This window comes from Lynx rufus, unplaced genomic scaffold (assembly GCF_022079265.1).
Source record: "Lynx rufus isolate CCGP_SWC_20201006 ecotype Redwood Valley unplaced genomic scaffold, mLynRuf1.p SCAF_14, whole genome shotgun sequence".
Lineage (NCBI taxonomy): Eukaryota > Metazoa > Chordata > Mammalia > Carnivora > Felidae > Lynx > Lynx rufus.
Window position 1 is genome coordinate 53,401,671 of NW_025814828.1, and position 25,939 is coordinate 53,427,609.

Genomic DNA, 25,939 nt, shown 5'->3' on the forward strand with positions numbered 1-25,939 from the left:
ATGCTAAGTATAAAGTGATTTTTTTTAAGTGATTCTTGATTTATCTGCTCTTTTGGATCATCAGCTCTGCTACTAGTCATTAGTATATTAGTTTGGATAAAGAAAGGAAAGTTGACTGTATCTGCCAAATCTGTTTCAAAGTAAAAGATCTGCTCAAACCAGAGTTTGATCACTTGCTGTATTGTATAACACTCAAAGTCAAACTGCTGTTGGACTCAGGTGACATTCAACTGTTGGAGCACATGTTGGGGCTAGTTGAAATGAGTCATCTTTCACTCTTCTTTTGCAATATCCATGAGTTCTTGTCTGTTAAACCTGAACAGATGCCACCCCTCCTCAGAGGAAAGATCTAAAGCCCCTCGATGAGTGTAGTAGTCAATAGAAGCCTGGTTCCAAATGACAACAAGAAAGTGCATGCAGTTACATTGGCTTCTGATGGCTATCTGTTTAAAAACAAATAGAGGTTTAAAAACAAATAGAGATTATTTTTACTTGAAAGCATAATCTTCATTAACACATTTATTTAAGGTCAATTTGCAAGTTACTGTGTCTGTATAATACTTCCAAATAATAATACAATAGTTACCCTTGAAATTCTCTAAAGCTATAAGAATAAAAAAGCCCTGTTGAGTTTTAAAAAGTCCAGAAGTAATTTGCAAAGTCTACTCATTGTTTTTTCTATAAATCCTATTCAGTTTTTTTTATTTATTCTATAAAAAAAGTTTCTAAAAGTTTCATATGCATTTCCAAAGAACAAAAGGACCTTGTTTTTATACTATGCTTTTTTTTTTATTAAAGTGTAATTAACATACAATATTATATTAGTTTCAGGTGTACCATATAATGAGTCAAAAATTCTGTTTCTCAGTGCTCATCAAGTGTACTCTTAAATCCTCTTTTACAAAAGGCCATATTTCATTTTTTCTCATTGCCACGTAGTATTCCATTGTGTATATAAACCACAATTTCTTTATCCATTCATCAGTTGATGGACATTTAGGCTCTTTCCATAATTTGGCTATTGTTGAGAGTTTTGTAGCAACGTGGATGGAACTGGAGAGTGTGATGCTAAGTGAAATAAGCCATACAGAGAAAGACAGATACCATATGGTTTCACTCTTATGTGGATCCTGAGAAACTTAACAGGAACCCATGGGGGAGGGGAAGGAAAAAAAAAAAAAAGGACGTTAGAGTGGGAGAGAGCCAAAGCATAAGAGACTGTTAAAAACTGAGAACAAACTGAGGGTTGATGGGGGGTGGGAGGGAGGGGCGGGTGGGTAATGGGTATTGAGGAGGGCACCTTTTGGGATGAGCACTGGGTGTTGTATGGAAACCAATTTGTCAATAAACTTCATATATATAAAAAAAAAAATCCTCTTTTATTTCACACATCCTTCCCACCCACCTCCCCTCTGACAACCACCAGTTTGTTCTCTGTATTTAAGAGTGTTGTTTTGTTTGACTTTTTTCTTTATTCATTAGTTTTGTTTCTTAAATTACACATATGAGTGAAGTTATAAAGTATTTCTCTTTCTCTGACTTATTTCACTCAGTTATATCCTCTAGGTACATTCATGTTGCAAATCATCCTTTGTGGCTCAGTAATATTTCATTGTGTGTTTATGTATATGTATGTGTATATACATACCACACTTTCTTATCCATTCATATGTTGTTGGACATATAGGTTGCTTCCACAGGTTGGCTACTGTAAATAATGCTACAGTAGACATAGGGGTGCATATATCTTTTTGAATCAATATTTTCATTTTCCTTGGATAAATACTCAGTAGAGGAATTATGGTATCATATGGTAATTTCTTTTTTAAATTTTTTGTGTAGAGTTCATTCGATTTTTTATTTTATTTTTCTAATATGAGATTTATTTTACTTTAATAATCATATTTTTATTTTTTTATTTTATTTTTTTTTAAATATGAAATTTATTGTCAAATTGGTTTCCATACAACACACAGTGCTCATCCTAACAGGTGCCCTCCTCAATACCCATCACTCACCCTCCCCTCCTTCCCACCCCCCATCAACCCTCAGGTTGTTCTGTTTTTAAGAGTCTCTTATGTTTTGGCTCCCTCCCTCTCTAACCTCTTTTTTTTTTCCCCTTCCCCTCTCACATGGTCTTCTGGATCTCAGGTTCCACATAAGAGTGAAAACATATGGTATCTGTCTTTCTCTGTATGACTTATTTCACTTAGCAGAACACTCTCCAGTTCCATCCATGTTGCTGCAAAATGCCCTATTTCATTCTTTCTCATTGCCACATAGTATTCCATTGTCTATATAAACCACAACTTCTTTATCCATTCATCAGTTGATGGACATTAAGCTCTTTCCATAATTTGGCTATTGAAAGTGCTGCTATAAACATTGGGGTACAAGTGCCCCTATGCATCAGCACTCCTGTATCCCTTGGGCAAGTTCCTAGCAGTGCTATTGCTGTGTCATAGGGTAGGTCTATTTTTAATTTTTTTAAGGGACCTCCACACTGTTTTCCAGAGCGGCTGCACAAGTTTGCATTCCCACCAGCAGTGCAAGAGTGTTGCCCTTTCTCCACATCCTCTCCAGCAGGGATAGTCTCCTGATTTGTTCATTTTAGCCACTCTGACTGGCGTGAGGTGGTATCTGAGTGTGGTTTTGATTTGTATTTCTCTGATGAGGGGAGATGTTCAGCATCTTTTCATGTGCCTGTTGCCCATCTGGAAGTCTCCTTTAGAGAAGTGTCTATTCGTGTCTTCTCACCTTTTCTTCACTGGATTATTTGTTTTTCGGGTGTGGAGTTTGGTGAGCTCTTTATAGATTTTGGATACTAGCCCTTTGTCTGATATGTCATTTGCAAATATCTTTTCCCATCCCGTTGGTTGCCTTTTAGTTTTATTGATTGTTTCCTTTGCAGTGCAGAAGCTTTTTATCTTCATGAAGTCCCAATAGTTCATTTTTGCTTTTAATTCCCTTGCCTTTGGGGATGTGTCAAGTAAGAAATTGCTGCGGCTGAGGTCAGAGAGGTCTTTTCCTGCTTTCTCCTCTAGGATTGTGATGGTTTCCTGTCTCACATTCAGGTGCGTCATCCATTTTGAGTTTATTTTTGTGAATGGTGTAAGAAAGTAGTCTAGTTTCATTCTTCTGCATGTTGCTGTCCAGTTCTCCCGGCACCATTTGTTAAAGAGACTGTCTTTTTTCCATTGGGTATGCTTTCCTACTTTGTCAAAGATTAGTTGGCCATACTTTTGTGGGTCCAATTCTGGAGTCTCTATTCTATTCCATTGGTCTATGTGTCTGTTTTTGTGCCAATACCATGCTGTCTTGATGATTATAGCCTTGTAGTACAGGCTAAAGTCTGGGATTGTGATGCCTCCCACTTTGGTCTTCTTTTTCAATATTTGTGTATTTGGGGTCTTTTTGGTTCCATACAAATTTTAGGATTGCTTGTTCTAGCTTCGAGAAGAATGCTGGTGCAATTGTGATTGGGATTGTATTGAATGTGTAGATAGCTTTGGGTAGTATTATCATTTTAACAATATTTATTCCTCCAATCCATGAGCATGGAATGTTTTTCCATTTCTTTGTATCTTCTTCAGTTTCCTTCATAACCTTTCTATAGTTTTCAGCATACAGAACTTTTACATCTTTGGTTAGGTTTATTCATAGGTATTTTATGATTCCTGGTGCAGTTTTGAATGGGATAAGTTTCTTTATTTGTCTGTTGCTTCATTACTAGTGTATAAGAATACAAATGATATGTGTACATTAATTTTGTATCCTGCAACTTTGTTGAATTCATGTATCAGTTCTAGCAGACTTTTGGTGGAGTTTATCGGGTTTTCCATGTATAGTATCATGTCATCAGCAAAAAGTGAAAGCTTGACTTCATCTTTGCCAATTTTGATGCCTTTGGTTTCCTTTTGTTTTCTGATTTCTGATGCCAGAACTTCCAACTCTGTGTTAAACAACAGCGGTGAGAGTGGACATCCCTGTCGTGTTCCTGATCTCAGGGGGAAAGCTCTCAGTTTTAACCCATTGAGGATGATATTAGTTGTGGGCTTTTCATAAATGGATTTTATGATGTTTATGTTCCTTCTATACCGACTTTCTTGAGGATTTTCATCAAGAAAGGAGTTGAATTTTGTCAAATGCGTTTTCTGCATCAATTGACAGGGTCATATGATTCTTATCTTTTCCTTTATTAATGTGATGTATCACATTGATTGATTTGCAAATGGTGAACAAACCCTGCGGCCCAGGAATGAATCCCACTTGTTCAAGGTGAATAATTCTTTTTATATGCTGTTGAATTCAATTTGTTAGTATCTTATTGAGAATTTTTGCATCCATATTCATCAGGGATATTGGACTGTAGTTCTCTTTTTTTGCTGGGTCTCTGTCTGATTTAGGAATCAAAGTAATGCTGGCTTCATAGAATGAGTCTGGAAGTTTTCCTTCCCTTTCTATTTTTTGGAACAGCTTGAGAAAGATATGTATTATCTCTGCTTTAAATGTCTGGTAGAATTCCCCAGGGAAGCTATCTGGTCCTGGACTCTTATTTGTTGGGAGATTTTTGATAACCGATTCAATTTCTTTGCTGGTTATGGGTCTGTTCAAGCTTTCTATTTCCTCTTGATTGAGTCTTGGAAGTGTGTGGGTGTTTAGGAATGTGTCCATTTCTTCCAGGTTGTCCAGTTTGTTGGCATATAATTTTTCATAGTATTCCCTGATAATTGCTGTATTTCTGAGGGATTGGTTGTAATTCCATTTTCATTCATGATTTTATCTATTTGTGTCATCTTCCTTTTCTTTTTGAGAAGCTTGTCTAGAGGTTTATCAATTTTGTTTACTTTTTTTAAAAAAACAACTCTTGGCTTCATTGATCCGCGTAATTTTTTTTTTTTTTTTTTAGATTCTATATTGTTTGTTTCTGCTCTGTTCTTTATTATTTCTCTTCTTCTGTTGGGTTTGGGGTGTCTTTGCTGTTCTGCATCACTTTCCTTTAGGTGTGCTGTTAGATTTTGTATTTGGGATTTTTGTTTCTTGAGATAGGCCTGGATTGCAATGTATTTTCCTCTCAGGACTGCCTTCGCTGCATCCCAAAGCATTTGGATTGTTGTATTTTCATTTTCATTTGTTTCCATATATTTTTCAATTTCGTCTCTAATTGCCTGGTTGACTGATTCATTCTTCAGTAGGGTGTTCTTTAACCTCCATGCTTTTGGAGGTTTTCCAGACTTCTTCCTGTGGTTGATTTAAGTTTCATATTATTTTGGTCTGAAAGTGTGCATGGATCTCAATTCTTGTATACTTATGAAGGGCTGTTTTGTGAGCCGGTATGTAATTTATCTTGGAGAATGTTCCATGTGCACTTGAGAAGAACGTATATACTGTTGCTTTGGGATGCAGAGTTCTAAATATATCTGTCAAGTCCATCTGATCCAATGTATCATTCAGGGCCCTTCTTTTTTTTATTGACCCTGTGTCTAGGTGATGTATCCATTGTTGTAAGTGGGGTATTAAAGTCCCCTGCAATTACCACATTCTTATCAATAAGATTGCTTATGTTTGTGATTAATTGTTTTATATATTTGGGGGCTCCCGTATTCGGTGCATAGACATTTATAATTGTTATTTCTTCCTGATGGATAGACCTGTAATTATTATTTAATGTTCTTCTTCATCTCTTGTTACAGCCTTTATTTTTTTTTTTAACGTTTATTTATTTTTGAGACAGAGAGAGACAGGTCATGAACGGGGGAGGGTCAGAGAGAGGGAGACACAGAATCTGAAACAGGCTCTGGGCTCTGAGCTGTCAGCACAGAGCCTGACGCAGGGCTTGAACTCATGGACTGCGAGATCATGACCTGAGCCGAAGTCGGCCGCTTAACCGAGTGAGCCACCCAGCGCCCCATTGTTACAGCCTTTAAATTAAAGTCTAGTTTGTCTGATATAAGTATGGCTACTCCAGCTTTCTTTTGACTTCCAGTAGCATGACAGATAGTTCTCCATCCCCTCACTTTAAATCTGAAGGTGTCCTCAGGTCTAAAATGAGTCTCTTGTAGACAGCAAATAGATGGGTCTTGTTTTGTTTGTTTGTTTGTTTTTATCCATTCTGATACCCTATGTCTTTTGGTTGGAGAATTTAGTCCATTTACATTGTGTTTTTATTGAAAGATATGGGTTTAGAGTCATTCTGATGTCTGTAGCTTTCATGGTTGTAGTGATGTCTCTGGTACTTTGTGGTCCTTGCAACATTTCACTCACAGAATGCCCCTTAGGATCTCTTGTAGGGCTGGTTTAATGGTGATTAATTGTTTCAGTTTTTGTTTGTTTGGGAAAACCTTTATCTCTTCTATTCTGAATGACAGACTTGCCAGATAAAGGATTCTTGGCTGCATATTTTCCCTATTCATCACACTGAAGATTTCGTGCCATTCCTTTCTGGCCTGCCAAGTTTCAGTGGATACGTCTGCTACCATTCTTATATGTCTACCTTTGTAAGTTAGAGCCTGTTTATCCCTAGCTGCTTTCATAATTTTCTCTTTATCCTTGTATTTTGCCAGTTTCACTATGATATGTCATGCAGATCGATTCAAGTTACGTTTGAAGGGAGTTCTCTGTGCCTCTTGGATTTCAATGCCTTTTTCCTTCCCCAGGTCAGGGAAGTTCTCAGCTATGATTTGTTCAAGTACACCTTCAGCCCCTTTCTCTCTCTCTTTGTGTTTTGAATTCCTATGATATGGATATTGTTCCATTTGATTGCATTACTTAGCTCTCTAATTCTCCCCTCATACGCCTGGATTTTTTTTTATGTCTCCTTTTCTCAGCTTCCTCTTTTTCCATAAATTTATCTTCTACTTCAACCTATTCTCTCCTCTGTCTCTTCAATGTGTTCTATGGCTGTCTCCATTTTATTTTGCACCTCATTTATAGCATTTTTTAGTTCCTCATGACTATTTCTTAGTCCCTTGGTCTCTGTAGCAATAGATTCTCTGCTCTCCTCTATGCTTTTTTTCAAGCCCAGCGATTAATTTTATGACTATTATTCTAAATTCTTGTTCTGTTATATTGCTTAAATCGTTCTTTTTTTTTTCACATTGAGTAGATGGTCTTTATTTTATTGTATTGTATTGTATTTTTTAATATGAAATTTATTGTCAAATTGGTTTCCATACAACACCCAGTGCTCATCCCTAAAGGTGCCCTCCTCAATACCTATCACCCACCCTCCCCTCCCTCCCACCCCCTATGTACCCTCAGTTTGTTCTCAGTTTTTTTTTTTTTTTTAAATTTTTTTTCAACGTTTATTTATTTTTGGGACAGAGAGAGACAGAGCATGAACGGGGGAGGGGCAGAGAGAGAGGGAGACACAGAATCGGAAACAGGCTCCAGGCTCCGAGCCATCAGCCCAGAGCCCGACGCGGGGCTCGAACTCACGGACCGCGAGATCGTGACCTGGCTGAAGTCGGACGCTTAACCGACTGCGCCACCCAGGCGCCCCTGTTCTCAGTTTTTAAGAATCTCTTATGCTTTGGATCTCTCCCTCTCTAACCTTTTTTTTTTCCTATTCAATTTTTTAGCTGTCGCTACTTCCTGGAGTTTCTTTTGAGGAAAATTCTTCCATTTCGTCACTCGGGTAGTTCCTGTGGTGGCTCCAAACTGCAGGGCACTTCCACTGTGCTGTGTGGAATAACTTTCCTTCGTGGGCGGGGCGCAGTCAGGTTGGATGTCTGCCCCCAGCCCACCGCTGGGGCCACAATCAGACTGCTGTGTACCATATCTTGCCCTCTCCCAGGGGCAGGACTCACTGTGGAGTTGTGTGGCCCCTATATGGGCTACTTGCACCCTGCCAGGCTTGTGCTGCTTCAATGGGATCTGGCATATTAGCAGGGGTGCACAGGGGCGGGAGGGGCAGGCTTAGCTTGATTTGCCGTTGGAGGGGCCCTGCAGCACCGGGAGAGATGGATCCATAGAAGCACAGCATTGGGCGTTTGCAGGGTGCAAGCAAGTTCGGTGAGTGGAACTGGTTCCCTTTGGAATTTCGGCTGGAGGATGGGAGAGGGAGATCATGCTTCACACCACCTTTGCTCCCCCTCAGAGCTGAGCTCTCTCTTCCGGGGCTCAACAACTCTCCCCTCCCTGCGTCCTCTCACCCTCCCCGCTCCGAGTGCAGAGCTGTTGACCTTTAACATTCCAGATATTAAGTCCCGTTGGCTGTCAGAACTCACGGAGTCCGGCCCCTCCGCTTTTGCAAGCCAGACTTCAGGGGCTTTGCCTTGCCTGTTGGGCTGCCCCTCCGCTGCCCGACTCCCTCCCGCCCGTCCATATAGCACACATTGCCTCTCCACCCTTCCTACCCTGTTCAGTGGGCCTCTTGTCTATGCTTGGCTCTGGAGAGTCTGTTCTGCTAGTCTTCAGGTGGTTTCCTGGGTTATTTAGGCAAATATGGGTGGAATCTAAGTGATCAGCAGTACAAGGTGAGCCCAGTATCCTCCTATGCCACCATCTTCTTTTTTAAATTTTTTGAGGAACCTCCATAATGTTTTCCACAGTGGCTGTACCACCTCTGTTCTCAACAACAGTAAATGAGAGTTCCTTTTTTGTTTTTTACATCCTCACCTCGTATGTTTGATATTAGACATTCTGACAGGTATAAAGTGATATGTCATTGTGGTTTTAATTTGCATTTCCCTGATAGTGATGTTGAGCATCTCTTCTTTTGTCTGTTGGCCATCTGTATGTTTTCTTTGGGAAAATATCTATTCAGGTCCCCTGTCCACTTTTTAATTAGATTATTTGTTTTGGTGTTAAGTTGTATAAGTTGTTTACATTATTTTAGATGTTATCCTGATATTAGATATGACATTTGCAAATATCTTCTCCTATTCAGTAGATACACTTTTTGTTTTGCTGATGGTTTCCTTTCCTGTCTAAAAGGTTTTTATTTTGCTATAGTCCCAATAGCATAATTTTACTTTTGTTTCCTTTGCTAGACAAGACATCTAAAAAATATTTTTATGGTTGATGTTAAATAAATTACTGCCTATGTTTTCTTCTAGGAATTTTATGGTTTGAGGTCTTACACTTAGATATTTAATCCATTTCGAGTTTATTTTTGTGTATGATGTAAGAAAATGGTCAAGTTTCATTATTTTCATGTAGCTGTGCATTTTTCCAACACCATTTGTTGAAGAGACTGTCTTTTTCTCATTGGATATTCTTGCCTCCTTTATCATAGATTAATTGGCATTAAAAGCATGGATTTATTTCTGAACTCTGTTTAGTTCCATTGATATATGTGTCTATTTTTGTGTCAGTAAAATGCTGTTTTGATTATTCTGTAGTATATCTTTAAACCTGGGATTGTGATGTCTCCAGTTTTGTTCATTTTTGAGATTGCTTTCGGGCATTCAGGGTCTTCTGTGGTTCCATAGATATTTTAAGATTGTTTTTTTCTAATTCTGTGAAAACAAATTGGTATTTTGATAAAGACTGCATTCAATTTGTAGACTGCTTTGGGTAGTATGGACATTTCAACAATACTGGTTCTTCCACCTCATGAGCATGGAATCCCTTTTCGTTTGTTTGTGTCATCTTCAATTTCTTGCATCAGTGGTTTGTAGTTTTTGGAGTAGATTGCTCACCTCCTTGGTTAAGTTTATTCCTAGGCATTTTACTCTTTTTTGTCCAATGGTCAGTGGACTTGTTTTATTTATTTTTCTGATATTTCTTTATAAGTATTATAGAAATGCAACAGATTTTGGTATATTAATTTTGTATTCCATGACTTTACTGAATTCATTTATCAGTTCTACTAGTTTTTGGTTGAAATGTTTAGGGTTTTCTCTATATATTATGTCATCTGCTGATACTGAAAGTTTTACTTTTTCCTTACCAAGTTGGATGCCTTTTCTTTTTCTTGTCTGGTTTCTGTGGCTAGGACTTTAGTTCTCTGTTGAATAACAATAGTAAGAGTAGACATCCTTGTCTTGTTTATGATCTTAGAGGAAAAGCTCTCAGTTTTTCACCATTGAGGATGCTGTTAACTGTGGGTTTTCCATATATGGCCTTAATTGTGTTGAGGTATATTTCCTCTAGACCTCCTTTGTGGAGAGTTTTTCTCATGAATGAATGATGTACTTTGTCAAATGTTTTTGCTACGTCTACTGAGATGATCATATAGTTTTATCCTTTTGCTTGTTAATGTGATGTATCATATTGAGTTGTGAATATTGACTCACCCTTACATCCATGGAATAAATCCCACCTGATCATAGGGAATAATTGTCTTAAAATGAATGGTTGCATTTGGTTTGCTAATATTACGTGATAATTTTTGCATCCATGTCTATCAGAGATATTGGCCTTTAGTATTCTTGTTTTGTAGTGTATGTGGCTTTGGTTTCAGGGTAATACTGGAAAATGAGTTTGGAAACTTTCCTTCTTTTTCATTTTTTGGATTAACTGAAGAATAAAAGGTATTAACTCCTCTTTAAATGTCTAATAGAATTCATCTGTGATGCCATCTGATCCTAGACTTTCATTTGTTTGGAGTTTTTGATTGCTGATTCAACTTCATTGCTAGTAATCAGTCTATTCAAATTTTCTGTTTCTTCCTGATTCAGTTTTGGAAGGTCATATATTTCTAGAAATTTATGCATTTGTTATAGGTTGTCTAATTTGTTGCATACAATTTTTCATAATATTCTCTTATTCTTAGTATTTCTGAGGTATTGGTTGTTATTTCTCCTTCATTTCTAATTTTGTGAGTCTTCTCTCTTCTTTTTTTAATGAGTCTGTCTAAAGGTTTATCAATTTTGTTGATCTTTTCAAAGAACTAGCCCCTGGTTTCATTTATCTGTTCTATTGCTTTTCTTTTTTTAGTTTCTATTTCATTGATTTCTGCTGTAATCTTCATTATTCCCTTCCTTCTACTGGCTTTCGGCTTTGTTCTTTTTGTAGCTCCTTTATGTGTAAGGTTAGGTTTTTTACTTGAGCTTTTTTTTAGTTCTTCCAGTAGACCTATATTGCTCTAATCTTTCCTCTTAAATCAGCTTTTGCTGGATCCCAAAGATTTTGGATCATTGTGTTTTCATTTTCATTTGTCTCCATGTACTTTTTTCCCCCCTCTTTGATTTCTTGTTTGACCCACTCATTGTTTAATAGCATGTTATTTAACATCCATGTATTTGTGTTCTTTCCAGTTTTTTCTTGTGTTTGATTTCTAGTTTTCATGTAATTGTGGTTAGAAAAAGATGCATGATAGATTTTAATCTTTTTATTTATGGAGACGTGTTTTGTGGCCTAACGTGGTCTGTTCTGGAGAATGTTCCTTATACAGTATTTGTGTAAAGTTTATTTTGTCTGATATAAGTATTGGTACCCCAGCTTTCTTTTCAGTTCCATTTGCATGGTAAATGTTTTTCCATCCCTTCACTAGCAATCTGCATGTAACTTTTAGTTCTGAAGGGAGACTTTTGTAGGTAGCATATCAATGGGGCTTGCTTTTATATCCACTCAGTCACCCTCTGTCTTTTGATTGCAGCATTTTGTTCATTTACATTTAAAATAATTATTGATAGGTATTATTGTCATTTGTTAGTTGTTTTACAGGTATCTTTTTAGTTCTTCTCAATTATCTTTTTCTCTTGTTCTCTTCCCTTGTCTTTGATAGCTTTCCATATTGATATGCTTGGGTTCCTTTCTCTTAATTTTTTGTGTATCTATTAGACATTTTTTTAAGAGAGTGTAAGTGGGGGAGGAGGCAGAGGGAAGGGAGAGAGAGAGACAGAGAAAGAAAGAATCTCAAGGAGGCTCCACACTCAGTGCAGAGCCCAATGTGGGGCTCAAACCCACAACCCTGGGGTCATGACCTAAGCCAAAATCAAGAGTCAGAAGCTCAACCAACTGAGCCACCCTGGAGCCCCATTAGACATTTTGGATTTGTGGTTTTTCATTAGGCTCATATATAGCATGCATACAGTGTAGCAGTCTATATTAAGTTAATGGTTGATTACATTTGAACCCATTCTAAGAGAAGTAAGTTTTTATACTCCCCCCACATTTTATGTATAATATGTCCTACTTTACATCTTTTCATTTTGTGAATCCTTTGATATATCTAGATACACTTGATCTTACGGCTTTTGTGTTTTAACCTTCATATTGGTTTTATAAGTGATTTATCTATGGCTTTTAATTTGTTTGTATTCAATGAAAATTTTTTCTCTCATAATTTCTTACTCCTGATTATCACGTTTTCTTCCCACTCAAAGAATTCCCTTTAATGTTTCTTGTAAGGCTGGTTTAGTGGTGATGAACTTTAATTTTTGTTTGGTTGGGAAGCTCTTTATCTCTACTTCTATACTGAATGATAACCTTGCTGGATAGCCATGAAATGAGTATTCTTGGTTGCAGGTTTTTTTTTCCTTTCATCATTTTGAATATATTATACCACTCCTTTCTGGCCTGCCATTTCTGCTGAAAAATCAGCTGATAGCTTTATGGTGTTTCCCTTGTATGCACCTTTTCTTTTCTCTTCTTTTCAAATTCTCTATCACTACTTTTTTTTGCCATTTTATTTATTATGTGTGTTGGTGTGAATTTCCTTGGGTTGATTTTGTGGAGACTCTGTGCCTTCTGGATCTGGGTGTATGTTTCTTTCCCCAGATTTAGGGAAGTTTTCAGCTATTATTTCTTCAAATAAATTTTCTACCTCCTTTTTCTTTTTCCTGTTCACCTTTGTTACTTTCTGTTACTCTTGTCTTCCAGTTCACTGATCTGTTCTGCTTCCTCTAATCTATTGATTCTCTCTAGTCTAATTTTCATTTCAGTTATTAAATTAGTCATCTGATCGGTTCTTTTTATGTTTTCTATCTCTTGTTGAAGGTGTCCCTGAGATTTTCCACTTTTCTCAAGTCCAATATCTTTATGACCATTAATTTGGTTTCATTATCAAGTATCTTACCTCCATTTCATTTAGCTCTTTTGCTGTGGTTTTGTCTTGTTCTTTCATTTTGGATATATTCCTGTGTCTTATTTAGTCTAACTCTCTGTTTATATTTATTAGGAAAGTCAGTTATGACTCCTGATCTTGAATGTAGTGGCCTTACAAAGAAGAGGTCCTGTGGTGCCCTGTAGCACAATGTCCTCTCTTCACCAGAACCAGATGCTTCATGGATATCTTCTATGTGGTTTGCGTGTACCCTACTGTTGTGGTTAAGCCTTATTTGCTTTCATTCCAGTTGGTTGTACTTGCCTCCTGTACTTGACTATTATGGGCCATGTTTGGTCCTGTGCTGTTAAGGGTCAATTCTGTGGCTACAGTGCACTTATAGTTGGGCATTGTCAGAAGTCAGATCAAATGCCTTCCCTATACCTGGTTTGCTGGGGCTGAGGTCATGCCAAACTGCAGTGTTGTCCTTGTGTTGTCTCCTGAGAGGTTTATTTTGGTGGGCAGAGGCTGCAGACAAATCAGATGCCTGTCACCATTTTGTCTCTTAGGGCTGTGGTAGCACCAACCTGCAAGGTGTTCTCCCTGCCTTATACCCTGAGAGGCTTTTGTTAGTGGGCAGGGCTGGCAGACCAGATGCCTGCCCCCAAACTGCTATAGCTACAGTAACCCCAAGCTGTAGGACTCTCTCCCTGTGCTACCCCTGAGAGATTTTGGTTGGTGGACAGGGCTAGTTTTCAGATCACATCCCTAACCCCAGTCCATCTTCTAGTGTTCCAGATGCACTGATCAGCTTGGTACTCTCTTTGCACCGCCAGTTATAAGGTTTGGCTGCTTAAGGCTACAGTCGAACTGATGTGTGTGGTTATCTTTCCCTCTCTCCAGGGCAGGAGTCATTTTGGACTGGTGCAGGTCACTGCCAGAGCTGCTTGAATAAGACATGGCAGGAGCTGCTTTGGGACTCCTGCTGAATGAAGCAGGTTTGACAGAGTGGATCCACAGTGGAATGTTGGGTGGGATGAATGGTATTTGTAAGGTAGATGCAATCTACCCCCTATTACCTGCAAGTCTCCAGCTATCTAGGGTGGGAGGTAAGCGGTGGGGGGGGGGGAGCACAAGGAGAGAAATGGTTCCCAGCACCTCTTTTATTCTTTGAGTAGTCTCCCAAAGATCTCTGCCCCTCTAGCACATATTCTGAGATTTGTAAATAAATCTTCTGGGATACCCCAGGCACTTTTCACACTGCTGCTTCTATGTTGTATCTGGTGAGGTTGTTTGTTATACTGTCTCTTTAAGGTTGGGGACTCAGTTTCCTATTTCCCTTTTGCTCTCAGTACTAATCCCACTGATTGCTAAAGTTCTTAGAGTTAAGCCCAGCTGGTTGTAAAAACTCAGGAAGTTAAGTCCCATGGTTTTCAAAGCCAAATGTTAGGGGGATTTGTCTTCAGGGAAGATTCCCCCATGCCTGGGCTCCCTTCTGTGTGCTTATGGTGTCCCTCTCACTTGTGTTTAGTCTCCCCAGAATTTGGTTCCTGACCTTATCTCTGCCTGTCTCATCCTTTTAAATGTGGCCTTCTCTCTTTGAATAACTGTGGAAAGTCTGTTCTGCTAGTCTTTGGGTCATTTTCTGGGTTGGTTGCACTGAAGTAGCTGGTATCTAGGTGTGTTCCTGGGCCAAAGTGAGCTTAGGAGGCTCCTACTCCTCCAACTTCTAGAAGTCGTTTTTATGTTATTCTTATATTCATACCATGGACCTATTTTATGGGTAGAATTGCCTTCTAATCTCCCTTTTGCTTACTTCTGCTTTATAGCAGAGGTATGTAGTATGGTTGTGGATTATATAGAAATCAATTTTTGGTTACATATAATTCAAATATAATTTATATGAGTATCTGATTTGAAGATCTAGTTTAGTTGAAACAAAAAGTAAGTACATTTTGAGGTTATGTTCAGAATGTGAGAAAAATTATCCAATTTATACCCAATTAAATAATATTTAATGAAGAAAAAGATAGTATATAGAATACCAATACTAAATGTAATATGTACCTGACTTAACCTTTTCAGCATTTCTGCTCCAATACCTAGACCTTTTAAATAGGTAATAGGAGGGGCGCCTGGGGGGCGCAGTCGGTTAAGCGTCCAACTTCAACCAGGTCACGATCTCGCGGTCCGGGAGTTCGAGCCCCGCGTCAGGCTCTGGGCTGATGGCTCAGAGCCTGGAGCCTGTTTCCGATTCTGTGTCTCCCTCTCTCTCTGCCCCTCTCCCGTTCATGCTCTGTCTCTCTCTGTCCCAAAAATAAATAAACGTTGAAAAAAAAATTAAAAAAAAATAAATAAATAGGTAATAGGAAATGAACCATGAGTTGAAAAAATCCACTTAACACATTTATTTACTTTAATCTTAAAGAAGTAAAATTTAAAACCTGTATCTGACCATTATATATTCTTAATAGCTTGTGTTGAAACTCAACTCATTAATGTATTAATTTTTTTTCCTAATTTTAATGAGGTTCCAAAGGTAATAGAAAAGATTTTGGATTTATTTTAAAGATTGGTGAAGCAGAAATGAGACCCTGTCACTATCATAATATAGTATATTTCTTATTCACTTTTAGACAAAACAACCCAAAATATAAAAGCATGCTTTTTAAAGATAAAAAGGTAGCTATGATAATTTGGCTTATTCAAGCCTTGATGGGAACTAATAAGAAAGTATTTTTCTAACCTGTGATTGAGTTTTCACCATATGCGGGGATAACTAGAATAGTGATCAGGTTCATGAAATAGAAGTGAGTTACATAAACTAACTTAAACACCATATTTGTACTGAAACCCTATCTCTACTCTTTAAAATATACCATTTTAATTTTTAAACTATAAGTAATATATAAGTGTAGCTTGACCTTGGTAAGCTTGTATGACATAAAAGTCCTCTAGGTAAACTAACTTGCCAATCCAGGGGTCATACGTAAAGTAGTACATGGCAAATCCAATAGTCATTTTGCCTAGAAAAGGGAAGAGAGGGTACAACGAAGTTAATGCTTTAAATCTTACAGTGTTCTTTCTTCTAAAATTGAATATCTTAGTGTTTTCTTTAGCTATTAAACTAATAAAAGCTTACTGGACAAAATTTCAATACAAAAATGTATAATGTAAGCTTAAGCCCCTTATAACACAATCTTTAAAAGATAAGCCATCTTTTAACAATGTAGAGTATATTCTTCCAATTTTTTTCTATGCATATACAAACATAAATATATACCACACATTTTCTTTAAAAAAAAAAACACCTGAGTTTATGTACTTATATTCTTCTCTGTTTAATAGTAATCATATGCTATCAAACTGTTCTTCGTTTTCAGGGTAGAGAAAGTATACTACAGATTAAATTGGAGAAGGATTTCTTTTACCTGATGGTTTTTGTTGGTTGTGTACTTCTGCAATCAGGCAATAGAAAAGGGGATTGTTCCCAAAGCCATCCCCGAGTAAATCTGAAATATTAATTCATATACAATATGTTAGAAAGTTTATAGTAGAGGAAAGGAAGATGGTAGAGTAGACAGCATCAAGAATTCATCTCTTCACCTATACAACTGTACTGGCAGAACCTGAAGTAAATATTTTGGAACTCTAGAGTTTATTTGAATACTTGAAGCTTCCAGAGGGCAGCTTGGCTGGTAAATTGCAGTTAATTTTGGTCAAATACAGCCATCATCCCACTGGTGGCTTCCAAGCTTCCCCTGCCCTGCTTGCCTCATGGCAGCAGCTGTAGGGATAGCAACTAGAATTGCTGAGTGGTTTGCTAGAGCCAGGGTAGGCATTAGGGAACTTATCCTCCAAATATTGGAGTTCTGTGTTCTTACCATGAATTGCTATTCTGAAGGCTGAGGTTAGAGCTTTGAAGTTAGCCATCATTCTTCCAATCTCCACCAAATAAAGCAGCTTCCAGATGTAAAAGGAGCCACACCTGTTTTGTTTAGCATTCAAAACCAACCACATATACAGAGAATCTAGAAAGCTACCATGCATGACAAGGGAAAGATACAGAAAAAAAACCTCAGAACACCGTAAACATTCAGAACACCATAAACATTTAACTCAGGCTGATCTCTGACACAGAGACACCAAAACAATTAAAAAGCAAAACAAAACAAAACAAAAAAACATCCATCCCTGGGAAGGGGGAGAATTTGTTTCCAGAGTTAACATATTAGAAGACTCAAATGTCCAGTTTTCAAGAAAAATCACAAGGCATACAAAGAAATTGGAAAGTATGCCCCATTCAAAAGAATGAAGTAAATCAATGGAAAACATACCTGAGGAAGGCCCAGATATACTATTAGACAAAGACAAAAACAAATGTCTTAAAGATGCCCAAAGGGCTAAAGGAAAAACATGCACAAAAACAGGAAACAAAAGTATGAACAAAATAAGAATATCAATGACAAAATACAAATTGAAAAAAAGAACCCCCGAACAAGAAATTCTAAAGCTGATAAGTATAATAATTGAAATGAGTTATGCACTGTAGAGGTTAAAAATCAGACCTCTGCTAGCAGAAGAAAAAAGTCAGTGAATATGAATATAGGATAATTGAAATTATCAAGTCAGGAAAAGAAAAATAATGAAGAAAAGTAAACCAGAGCCTAAGGGCTTTGTGGAACACTATCAAGTTGGCCAGCATACACAGTATAAGACAGATTCTCAGAAGGATAAAAGAGAGAAAAAGAGTAAAAAAGAATATTTGAAGAAATGATGGCTGAAAACTTCCCAAATTTGAATCAAGAAATGAATCTACAAATCCAAGAAGCTCAATAAACTCCAAGTAGTATAAATCCAAAAAAATCAACACCAAGACACATTATAATGAAACTGCTGAAAGACAAAGAGAAAAATCTTGAAGACAGCAAGAAAGAAATAACTTGTCACATACAATGGATCATCAATGGGATCATCTTTTTTGTTTTAAATTTTTTAATGTTTGTTTATCTTTGAGAGAGAGACGCACACAGAGTGTGAGTGGGGGAGGTGCAGAGAGAGAGAGGGAGACAAAGAATCCAAAGCAGGCTCTACGCTGTCAGTACAGAGCCTGATGCGGGGCTTGAACTCACAAACCTCAAGATCATGACCCGAGCTGAAGTCAGATGCTTAACTGACTGAGCCACCCAGGCACCCCAATAGGATCATCTTCTGATTTCTCATCTGAAACCTTGGAGACCAGAAGGCAGGGGATTGATCTTTAAAAATGCTGGAGGGAACCTGTCAACTGAGAATTTTGTCTCCACCAAAACTGTGCTTCAAAAATGAAGGAGAAATTGAGACATCCCCAGATCACCACCAAAGCAAACAAACAAACCTGAGGGATTTCATTATCACTAGACCTTCCCTGGATACAATGCTAAAAGGAGTCCTTTAGGTTGACATGAAAGAAAGCTAGATAGTAACTCAAAACCACATGAAGAAATAAAAATAAAGGCACCTAGTTAAAGGTAAATGCAAGAGCAATTATAAGGAAAGGACTAGAGTTATTTTAATTTTGTTTGTAACTCCACTTTTATTTTCTATATGATTTAAGGATAACTGCATAAAATTAGTTATTAATATATGTTATTGGGCCCACAGTCTGTGAAGATGTAATCTCTAACATCAATAACATACAAAGGGGGGGAATGGAAATTTATTATTTTGTATGCCATTGGAATTAGACTAGTATAAATTCAAATTAGATTGTTATAATTTTAGGATGTTAAATCTAGTCCCAGTAATAACCACAAAGAAAATAGTTATAAAATATACACATAAGGAACTGAGAAGGGAATCAAAACATTTCAACACAAAAATCAACAAAACACAAAAGAAGGTGGAAATAAGGAACAAAAATACTGTATGGCATATAGAAAACAGCAAAATGGCAGAAGTCACTCCTCAGTGATTACTTTAAATGTAAATGGATTAAATGGTCTAATCAAAAGACAGAGTTTAGCAGAATGGATTAAAAAAATAATCTAACTCTATGCTGTCTATAGGAGACTCATTTTAGATTTAAAAACACACATAGAAAAGTTGACAGTGAAATAATGGAAAAAGATATTTCATGCAAATAGTAACCAAGAGAAAGCTGAGGTGGTTGTACTAATAACAGACCCAATAGACTCTAAGTTAAAAACTATTACAAGAAACAAAGAACGAGGTTATATAATAATAACAAAAGGGTCAATTCACCAAGAAGATACAGCATTTATAAACATTTATGTACCAATCAGGGCTCCAAAATACATGAGGCAAATATTGACAGAATTGAAGATAGAAAAAGATAGCTCTACAATAATAGTAGAACACTTCAATACTTCAATTTCAGTAATGTACTGAACAACCAGACAGACGAAAATTAATTTACTAGATCATTTGAACAATACCGATCAAATGGACCTAAAAGAAATATACAGTACACTCCATCCAACAACAACATAATGCACATTTTTCTCAAGTGCACATGGAAGTTTCTCTAGGATAGACTATATGTTAGGCCACAAAACAATAAATTTTGGAAGATTTAAATCATACAAAGTATCTTTTCAATGAAACTAGAAATCAACAGCAGAAGCAAACTATAAATATCACATATTTAGAAATTAATGCACTCTTAACCAATAGGTCAAAGAAGAAATCACAAGGGAAATTAGAAAACAGAGATGAATGAATGAAAATACAACATATGAAAGTTGTGGAATGCAGTGAAAGCAGTGCTTAGAAACTTACAGCTATAAATGCCCACATTTAAAAAAGAAAAGATCTCAAACAATAACCTAAAAACGTATGCCTTAAGAAACTAGAAAAAAGGGAGAAAACTACGCCCAAAGCTAGCAGAAGGGAAGTAATAATAAAGTTTAGAACAGATATAAACAACATAAAGGATAGAAATACAATAGAGAAAAATCAATAAAACCAAAAGTTGGTTCTTCGACAATGTCAACAAATTGACAATTGGACTGACAAAAAGACAGAAGATGCAAGTAATTAAAATCAGAAATAAAACACTACTACTGACCTTAAAGAGATAAAAAAAAAAGATTATAAGTAAATACTATGAATTGTATACCAACAAATTAGATAACCTAGAAGAAATGAACAAATTCCTTGAAAATTACAAATGACCTAAACTTATTCAAGAAAAGAAAAATCTGAGAAGACCTATAACAAGAGTTTGAATTAGTAATTAAAAATTTCAGCAAAGAAAAGTCAGGGACTTTGAGATGGTTTCACTGGTGAATTCTATCAAACATTTAAAGGAGAATTAACACAATCCTCAAACTCTTCAAAAAAGTTTGAAGAGGAAGAAATATGTTTTAACTCATTCTATGAGGTCAGTATTACTTTGATATCAGAGGCAGATAAAGACATCACAGGAGAACAAAAATACAGACCAGTATCCATCATTAGTATATATGCAAAGATGGGACGCCTGGGTAGCTCAACCAGTTAAGTGTCTGACTCTTGGTTTCAGCTCAGGTCATGATCTCATGGTTTGTGAGTTTGAGCCCTGCATTGGGCTCCTCTCTGACAGTGCAGAGCCTGCTTGGGATTCTCTCTTTCCCTCTCTGCCCCTCCCCTTATTGTGTGTTCTCTCTCAAAATAAATAAATAAACTGTATATATGTAGATGCAACGATCCTCAACAAAGTATAAGCAAACTAAATCCAACACCATAGTAAAAGAATCATTCACCATGACCCATGACCAAGTGTGATTTATCCTAGGAATGAAAGGATTGTTCAACATAAGAAAATCAATTAATATAATATATAACATTAACATAACAAAAGAAAAAACCATGAACATCTCAATGCAGAAAAGGCATTTGACAAAATACAATACCCTTTCATGACAAAATCCCTCAGAAATCTAGGAATAGAGGGAAATTCCTCAACATAATAAAGGATACTCATTTAAAAAAATAGTTAACTTCATGCTCAATGGTGAATGGCTTAAAGCATCCCCCTAAGATTAAGAACAAGATAAAGATACTGACTTTAACTGCTGCTGTTCAACATTGTACTGGAAGTTATACCCAGAACTATTAGAAAAAGAAATAAAAGCTATCTAAATTAGAAAAAAAAAAAAAAGAAGGGAAAAGAGTGGAGAGGGAAACAAACCACAAGAGACTCTTAATGATAGAGAACAAACTATGGGTTGAAGGAGGTGGGTGGGAGATGAGATAGATGGGTGATGGGTACTAAGGAGGGCACTTGCTGTGATGAGCACTGGGTGTTGTATGTAAGTGATGAATCACTGATTCTACTCCTGAAACCAATATTGCGCTGTATGTTAACTAAAATTTAAATTTTTTTAAAAAATGAGAAAAAAACAATAAATTAGGAAGAGGTAAAATGTTCTCTGCAGATGACAAAATCCTACTGGTAAAAAAAAATCCCAGAGGATCCAAAAGAAAGCTACTATGGCTAATAAAGGAATTCAATGAAGTTTCAGGCTGTAAGATCAACAAATAAAATTGTTTCTATACACCAAAGAACAAACTAAAAAGTAAACTAAGAAAGCAATTCCCTTTACAATAGCCCCTAAAATAAATACCTAGGAATAAATATAACCAAAAGGTGAAATATTTGTGTGCTGAAAACTACAAAAACATTACTGAAAGAAAAGAAGAACTAAATAAATTAAAAAATATCTGTGTTCATAGATAAGTCTTAACGTTAAGATGCCAGTACTACCCAAAGTAATCTAAAGATTTGATGGAATCCCTATCAAAATTCCAAAATTCCAGTCCCTATCCTTTTTCACAGACATGGTAAAACCAGTCCTCAAATTCATTTGGAATTCCAAGTGTATAATTGCATATGCTTTAATCATCTTTAAGTGTTTATATTTCCTTCCAAAAGGGTTCTTATTTGTTGCAAAACACTAGCCTATCTGTTTAATGTTGCTGGCTATCAAAATGTAGTAAATATGTTGAAAATAGTTTGTCATTTTGTGTTTATCCATTTCATCCTATCAGGCTACTACCAACATATTGGGCATCAAGTTTACTTTTTTTGACCAGTTACATTTCTAATTCTACATTTTGAACATTACTTGAAGACTGTTGCAGCCATAAAGATGCAAAAGCTTTTAAATATCAACTTAATACTTAAAAAATGGGGAAAATAAAAAATAGTGGATCATTGACAAAGCTATCAAACAAATGTCCTGCATATGTAGATACTATTAATGGCACCATCTTTGTGTAACAAGGACAGCAGCTTCTGCATATCTAGGTACAAGTACTATGTGTACATACATTATGCCATATATTTTTTAATCTCTGAAAACATTATATAACATCTTACTCGTTACTGTTAACTTCACTGCATCCAGCATGTTCTCACAGGAAACCAATTCCTGTCAAAGTAGGGGAAATTTTCAGTTTATAGTTTAGTAACAAATTCTCTTTATATAAAAAATTTTTTAAATTTATTTATTTTGAGAGACAGAACTAGCAGAGGAGCAATGGAGAGAGGGAGACAGAATCCCAAGCAGGCTCCACACTGTCAGAATGGAACCTGATATGGGGCTCAAACTCACAAACCTGTGAGATCATGACTTGAATTGAAACCAAGAGTTGGATGCCTAACTGACTGAGCCACCCAGGCGCCCCAATAAATTCCTAAGATGATAATCATGATGGAGCACCTGAGTGGCTCAGTTGGTTAAGCATCCAACTCTTGATTTCAGCTCAGGTCATGATCTCATGGTCGTGAGACTGAGCCCAGCATCGGGCTTTGTGCTGGGTGTGGAGCCTGCCTGCTTAAGATTCTCTCTCTCTCCTGTCCTTCCCCATCCATGTTTTCTCTCTCTCTCTCTCTCTCAAAAAAAAAAGATGGTAATCATGAAGTTTTTGTAAGTATTTATTTTTTATTTAGCATTTATTAACATAGGATGTCCCATGTAGTATTAATAAGTGAGTCAGAATTAGCTGCAGTCATCTAGAAACTTAAAATCTAAAACGGCACATTCAATAAAAGCACATATATAGAGAGATCAACTAAGTTGATACCTCACTTGTATGAATTTTGGTTGTCCAGGTAACTAGTCTTGAATACAACCAGAAATGTGGAAGTGGAAATTCCAAAAGGAATATTCAAGGTAGATGTCATAAAGTCTATATACAATAAAGCTAGTAGACTTTACAGAAAAGTCTATCATGTTTGCCTGTGAGGTGTTATACTCAGTTTAACTTTAGACTTTGTCAATGTAGCTTTTCACTATATCATTTTTTTACACATTCACATTAATTCATAGTTTGGATTATATGCTTGAAAAGGCATTCCCCATGTTCAGATTATTAGATAACAACATAAAGCTCAAAGGTAATTAATCATTACATTTCTGTCTATGATGCATAGTAAGTAATTTTGCTTTTCTATTATTTTTCAACAGTGAATACTCATTAAAATTATTCCCAAGAAAATTCTAGTGTATATTCAGGTATATGAGGCAAATTTAAAAGCAAATGTGGTCAGGGACTCCACAGATACAGGTTGAAGTGGGAGAGTCCAGTGATCTGTTTCTTCCTTAGTGATGTTTGGAAAGATAAAGAACATAAGTTTTCTGGATAGAGAGATTCACTCCCATTGAATAATAAATTTATTAATTGCCAACTGGGTGCCTGATACTAAGCTACAAAAAACTTAATTTTTTTTCTGCCTGGAAAACTGTGCTTCCAGTACATAGTACTGTGCATAGTACCAGTATTGTGCATAGTACTTTGATCAATGATCTAATCATGTGATTAATGCCAGTTAGAGAAATGATATGGGGAGTAGAATAGAATCGAAGACATGGAAGGATAACCACGTTCTTACAGATCTGTAATAGGACCTAGCATCATTTCAACAGATGTATTTCACTAGAAAACATTTTTGCCATTAAAACACATTCTTTTAAAATAGGGAACAGAAACTTGGCCTGATTTAAGGATATATCATATATAGATATAGATATAGGTATATACCTTTTCATTGTAAAAAGTTTCCCTTATCTGTAACCTGTGCCTTATTCCAGTCTCATATTTACTCCATTGAAAATCTAGGCTGCCACATTTATATGGAATTGTTTAGGTTGTGCATCACATAACTGATTCTTTTGAGTGCCACAGAACTTAACAGTAACTATAGCTATTAGTGTTTCCCCTTTACTATACTGGGATGATTTCCATAAAAACCATTAAAATGGACTTTTAAATAAGAAATTTTTATCCCAGCTCCATGGACTCCTAGAAGTTGTCTGTGGATGGCTGCAGATGTGTGTCAGGGGTCAAAAAACTGTCTGAGTTGTATGGAATATTTTTTCTGAATGAATATTGTTTTGTATGGAAAATTTGTTCTGGATGAATATTGTTTTCTGCACAATCATGAGCTTCTACAAGTAGGTGTGGTCTTAAAAGCAACAAGACTCCCTACCCTAAAATATTACCCATTAATACCTGAAATTCTGTGACTAATAGATCATTCATTTAAGTGAAGCATTTTTCTCTAAGATCTTTTTTTAAAGTTAAAATTTCCCCAAGAGAGACAACATATTAGGTCCCTGAAATGTCCATGAATTCATTCCCCCCACTTTGAGTCCCCTACTATAAGTCAAGAAATTTATGTGTAATTATATTATTACAACAATCTTTAATACAGAGAGTACTACAATATTGATTATAGATGTAAAAATTGAAGCCTAGAGAGGTTAAGTAATTTCCAGAAGGTTGTGTACATGGGTCATAATTAGCAAAACTAGGAATCAAACCCAACCTATGCCTTCCTTACCCTCAGCCCTGAACTAATGCCATGAAACTCCACAGAATAAGAAGAAAGATGCTTACTTTAATTAGGTGCATGATTTCTGGGCAATCATGAGCCTCTGCAGGTCTTACTCGGAAAGAATTCATTCTTGGTTGCCTCATGCCTGATTGGCTCCTTCCTGGTTGGCTTATGCCTGGTTGGCTTGGGCCTGGTTTGTTCATGCCTGCTTTGCTTGTTCCTGCTTGACTTGTACCTGATTGACTCCAGCCTGGTTGCCTCATTCCTGGTTGATTCATTCTGAATTGGCTAAGGCCTGGTTGCCTCATGCCTGTTTGACTTGGGCCTGATTGCCTCAGGCTTAGTTGACTTGTGCTGAATTGGCTTGAGCATGGTAGCTTCATGCCTGGTTGGCTTGGGCCTGGTTGACTTATGCTGAATTGGCTCAGATCTGTTTGCCTCATACCTGATTGACTTGTGCCTGACTGGCTTGGGCCTGGTTTTCTCAGGCCTAGGTGGCATGTGCCTCCTTGCCTCACCCCTGATTGGCTCATACCTGGTTGTTTCATGCTCAGTTGGTTCATGTCAAGTAAACTTGTGTTCGGTTGGCTTATGTCCAGTTGGTACATACCAAATAAGCTCATTCCTGACTGGCTCATGCCTGGTTGATTCATGTCTGGTAAGCTTGATTGGTTCGTGCCTGATTGGTTCATGCCTAGTTGACTGAGGACTGGCTGGCAGATGATTGGTTGGCAGATGACTGTTTGGCCAATGACTAAGTGTCTTGATGTAACAGAAGTTCTTGACTACAGTGCTGTGGTGGAAGGCAGTAGGAGGTTTCTGTTTTTTCTTAATTTGATTGGTACTTTTAGATACCCCTCTATCAAGATGAGAATGGGAAAAATAATGGAGGACTACCCAAAAAAGATTATTGATGCCTCCGATTTGCTGGAGTTGACCTCACCAGCGACCACAGCTGTAGGCTTGGCTGGGTTTCAGGTTGTCATCTGGCCCTTCTCTGCCAACAGGCCGTAAGTGAGGGGAAGAAGAAAATGACCCTCGGGGAGTATGTCTGCTTTACCCCCTTGCACAGTCACTGCGTCATAGTAATGAAGTCACAATGCTCATATTTATGAGCTTAAGTGCTCCCCCGTGTGGTGAGGGAGTGGTGAGACAAGGCCTGCTTGACAACCATTTTATTT

General features: G+C 37.0%; 1 protein-coding gene across 1 annotated transcript; it reads right to left on the reverse strand.

Moving 5' to 3' along the window:
• Nucleotides 1–272: 272 nt before the first annotated feature.
• Nucleotides 273–25,217, reverse strand: SATL1 (spermidine/spermine N1-acetyl transferase like 1). Its single transcript, XM_047076285.1, has 6 exons — nt 24,821–25,217; nt 22,299–22,350; nt 16,366–16,446; nt 15,859–15,960; nt 15,002–15,042; nt 273–443 (listed from the first exon to the last, which is right to left on the reverse strand). Exons 1-6 carry the CDS (start codon nt 25,199–25,201, stop codon nt 273–275), a joined length of 828 nt encoding a protein of 275 aa, XP_046932241.1. The 5' UTR covers nt 25,202–25,217.
• Nucleotides 25,218–25,939: the final 722 nt, after the last annotated feature.

What these genes read in the sequence shown, in the direction of transcription:
- SATL1 (XM_047076285.1), bottom strand. Translation starts at nt 25,201, where the DNA reads ATGAGGCAAACAGATCTGAGCCAATTCAGCATAAGTCAACCAGGCCCA. An exon ending in CAACCAACAAAAACCATCAG is followed by an intron (nt 15,961 to 16,365) that starts GTAAAAGAAATC and finishes TCCCTTTTCTAG; the next exon opens with GCAAAATGACTATTGGATTT. An exon ending in TGCTGAAAAGGTTAAGTCAG is followed by an intron (nt 444 to 15,001) that starts GTACATATTACA and finishes GTTTTTAAACAG; the next exon opens with ATAGCCATCAGAAGCCAATG.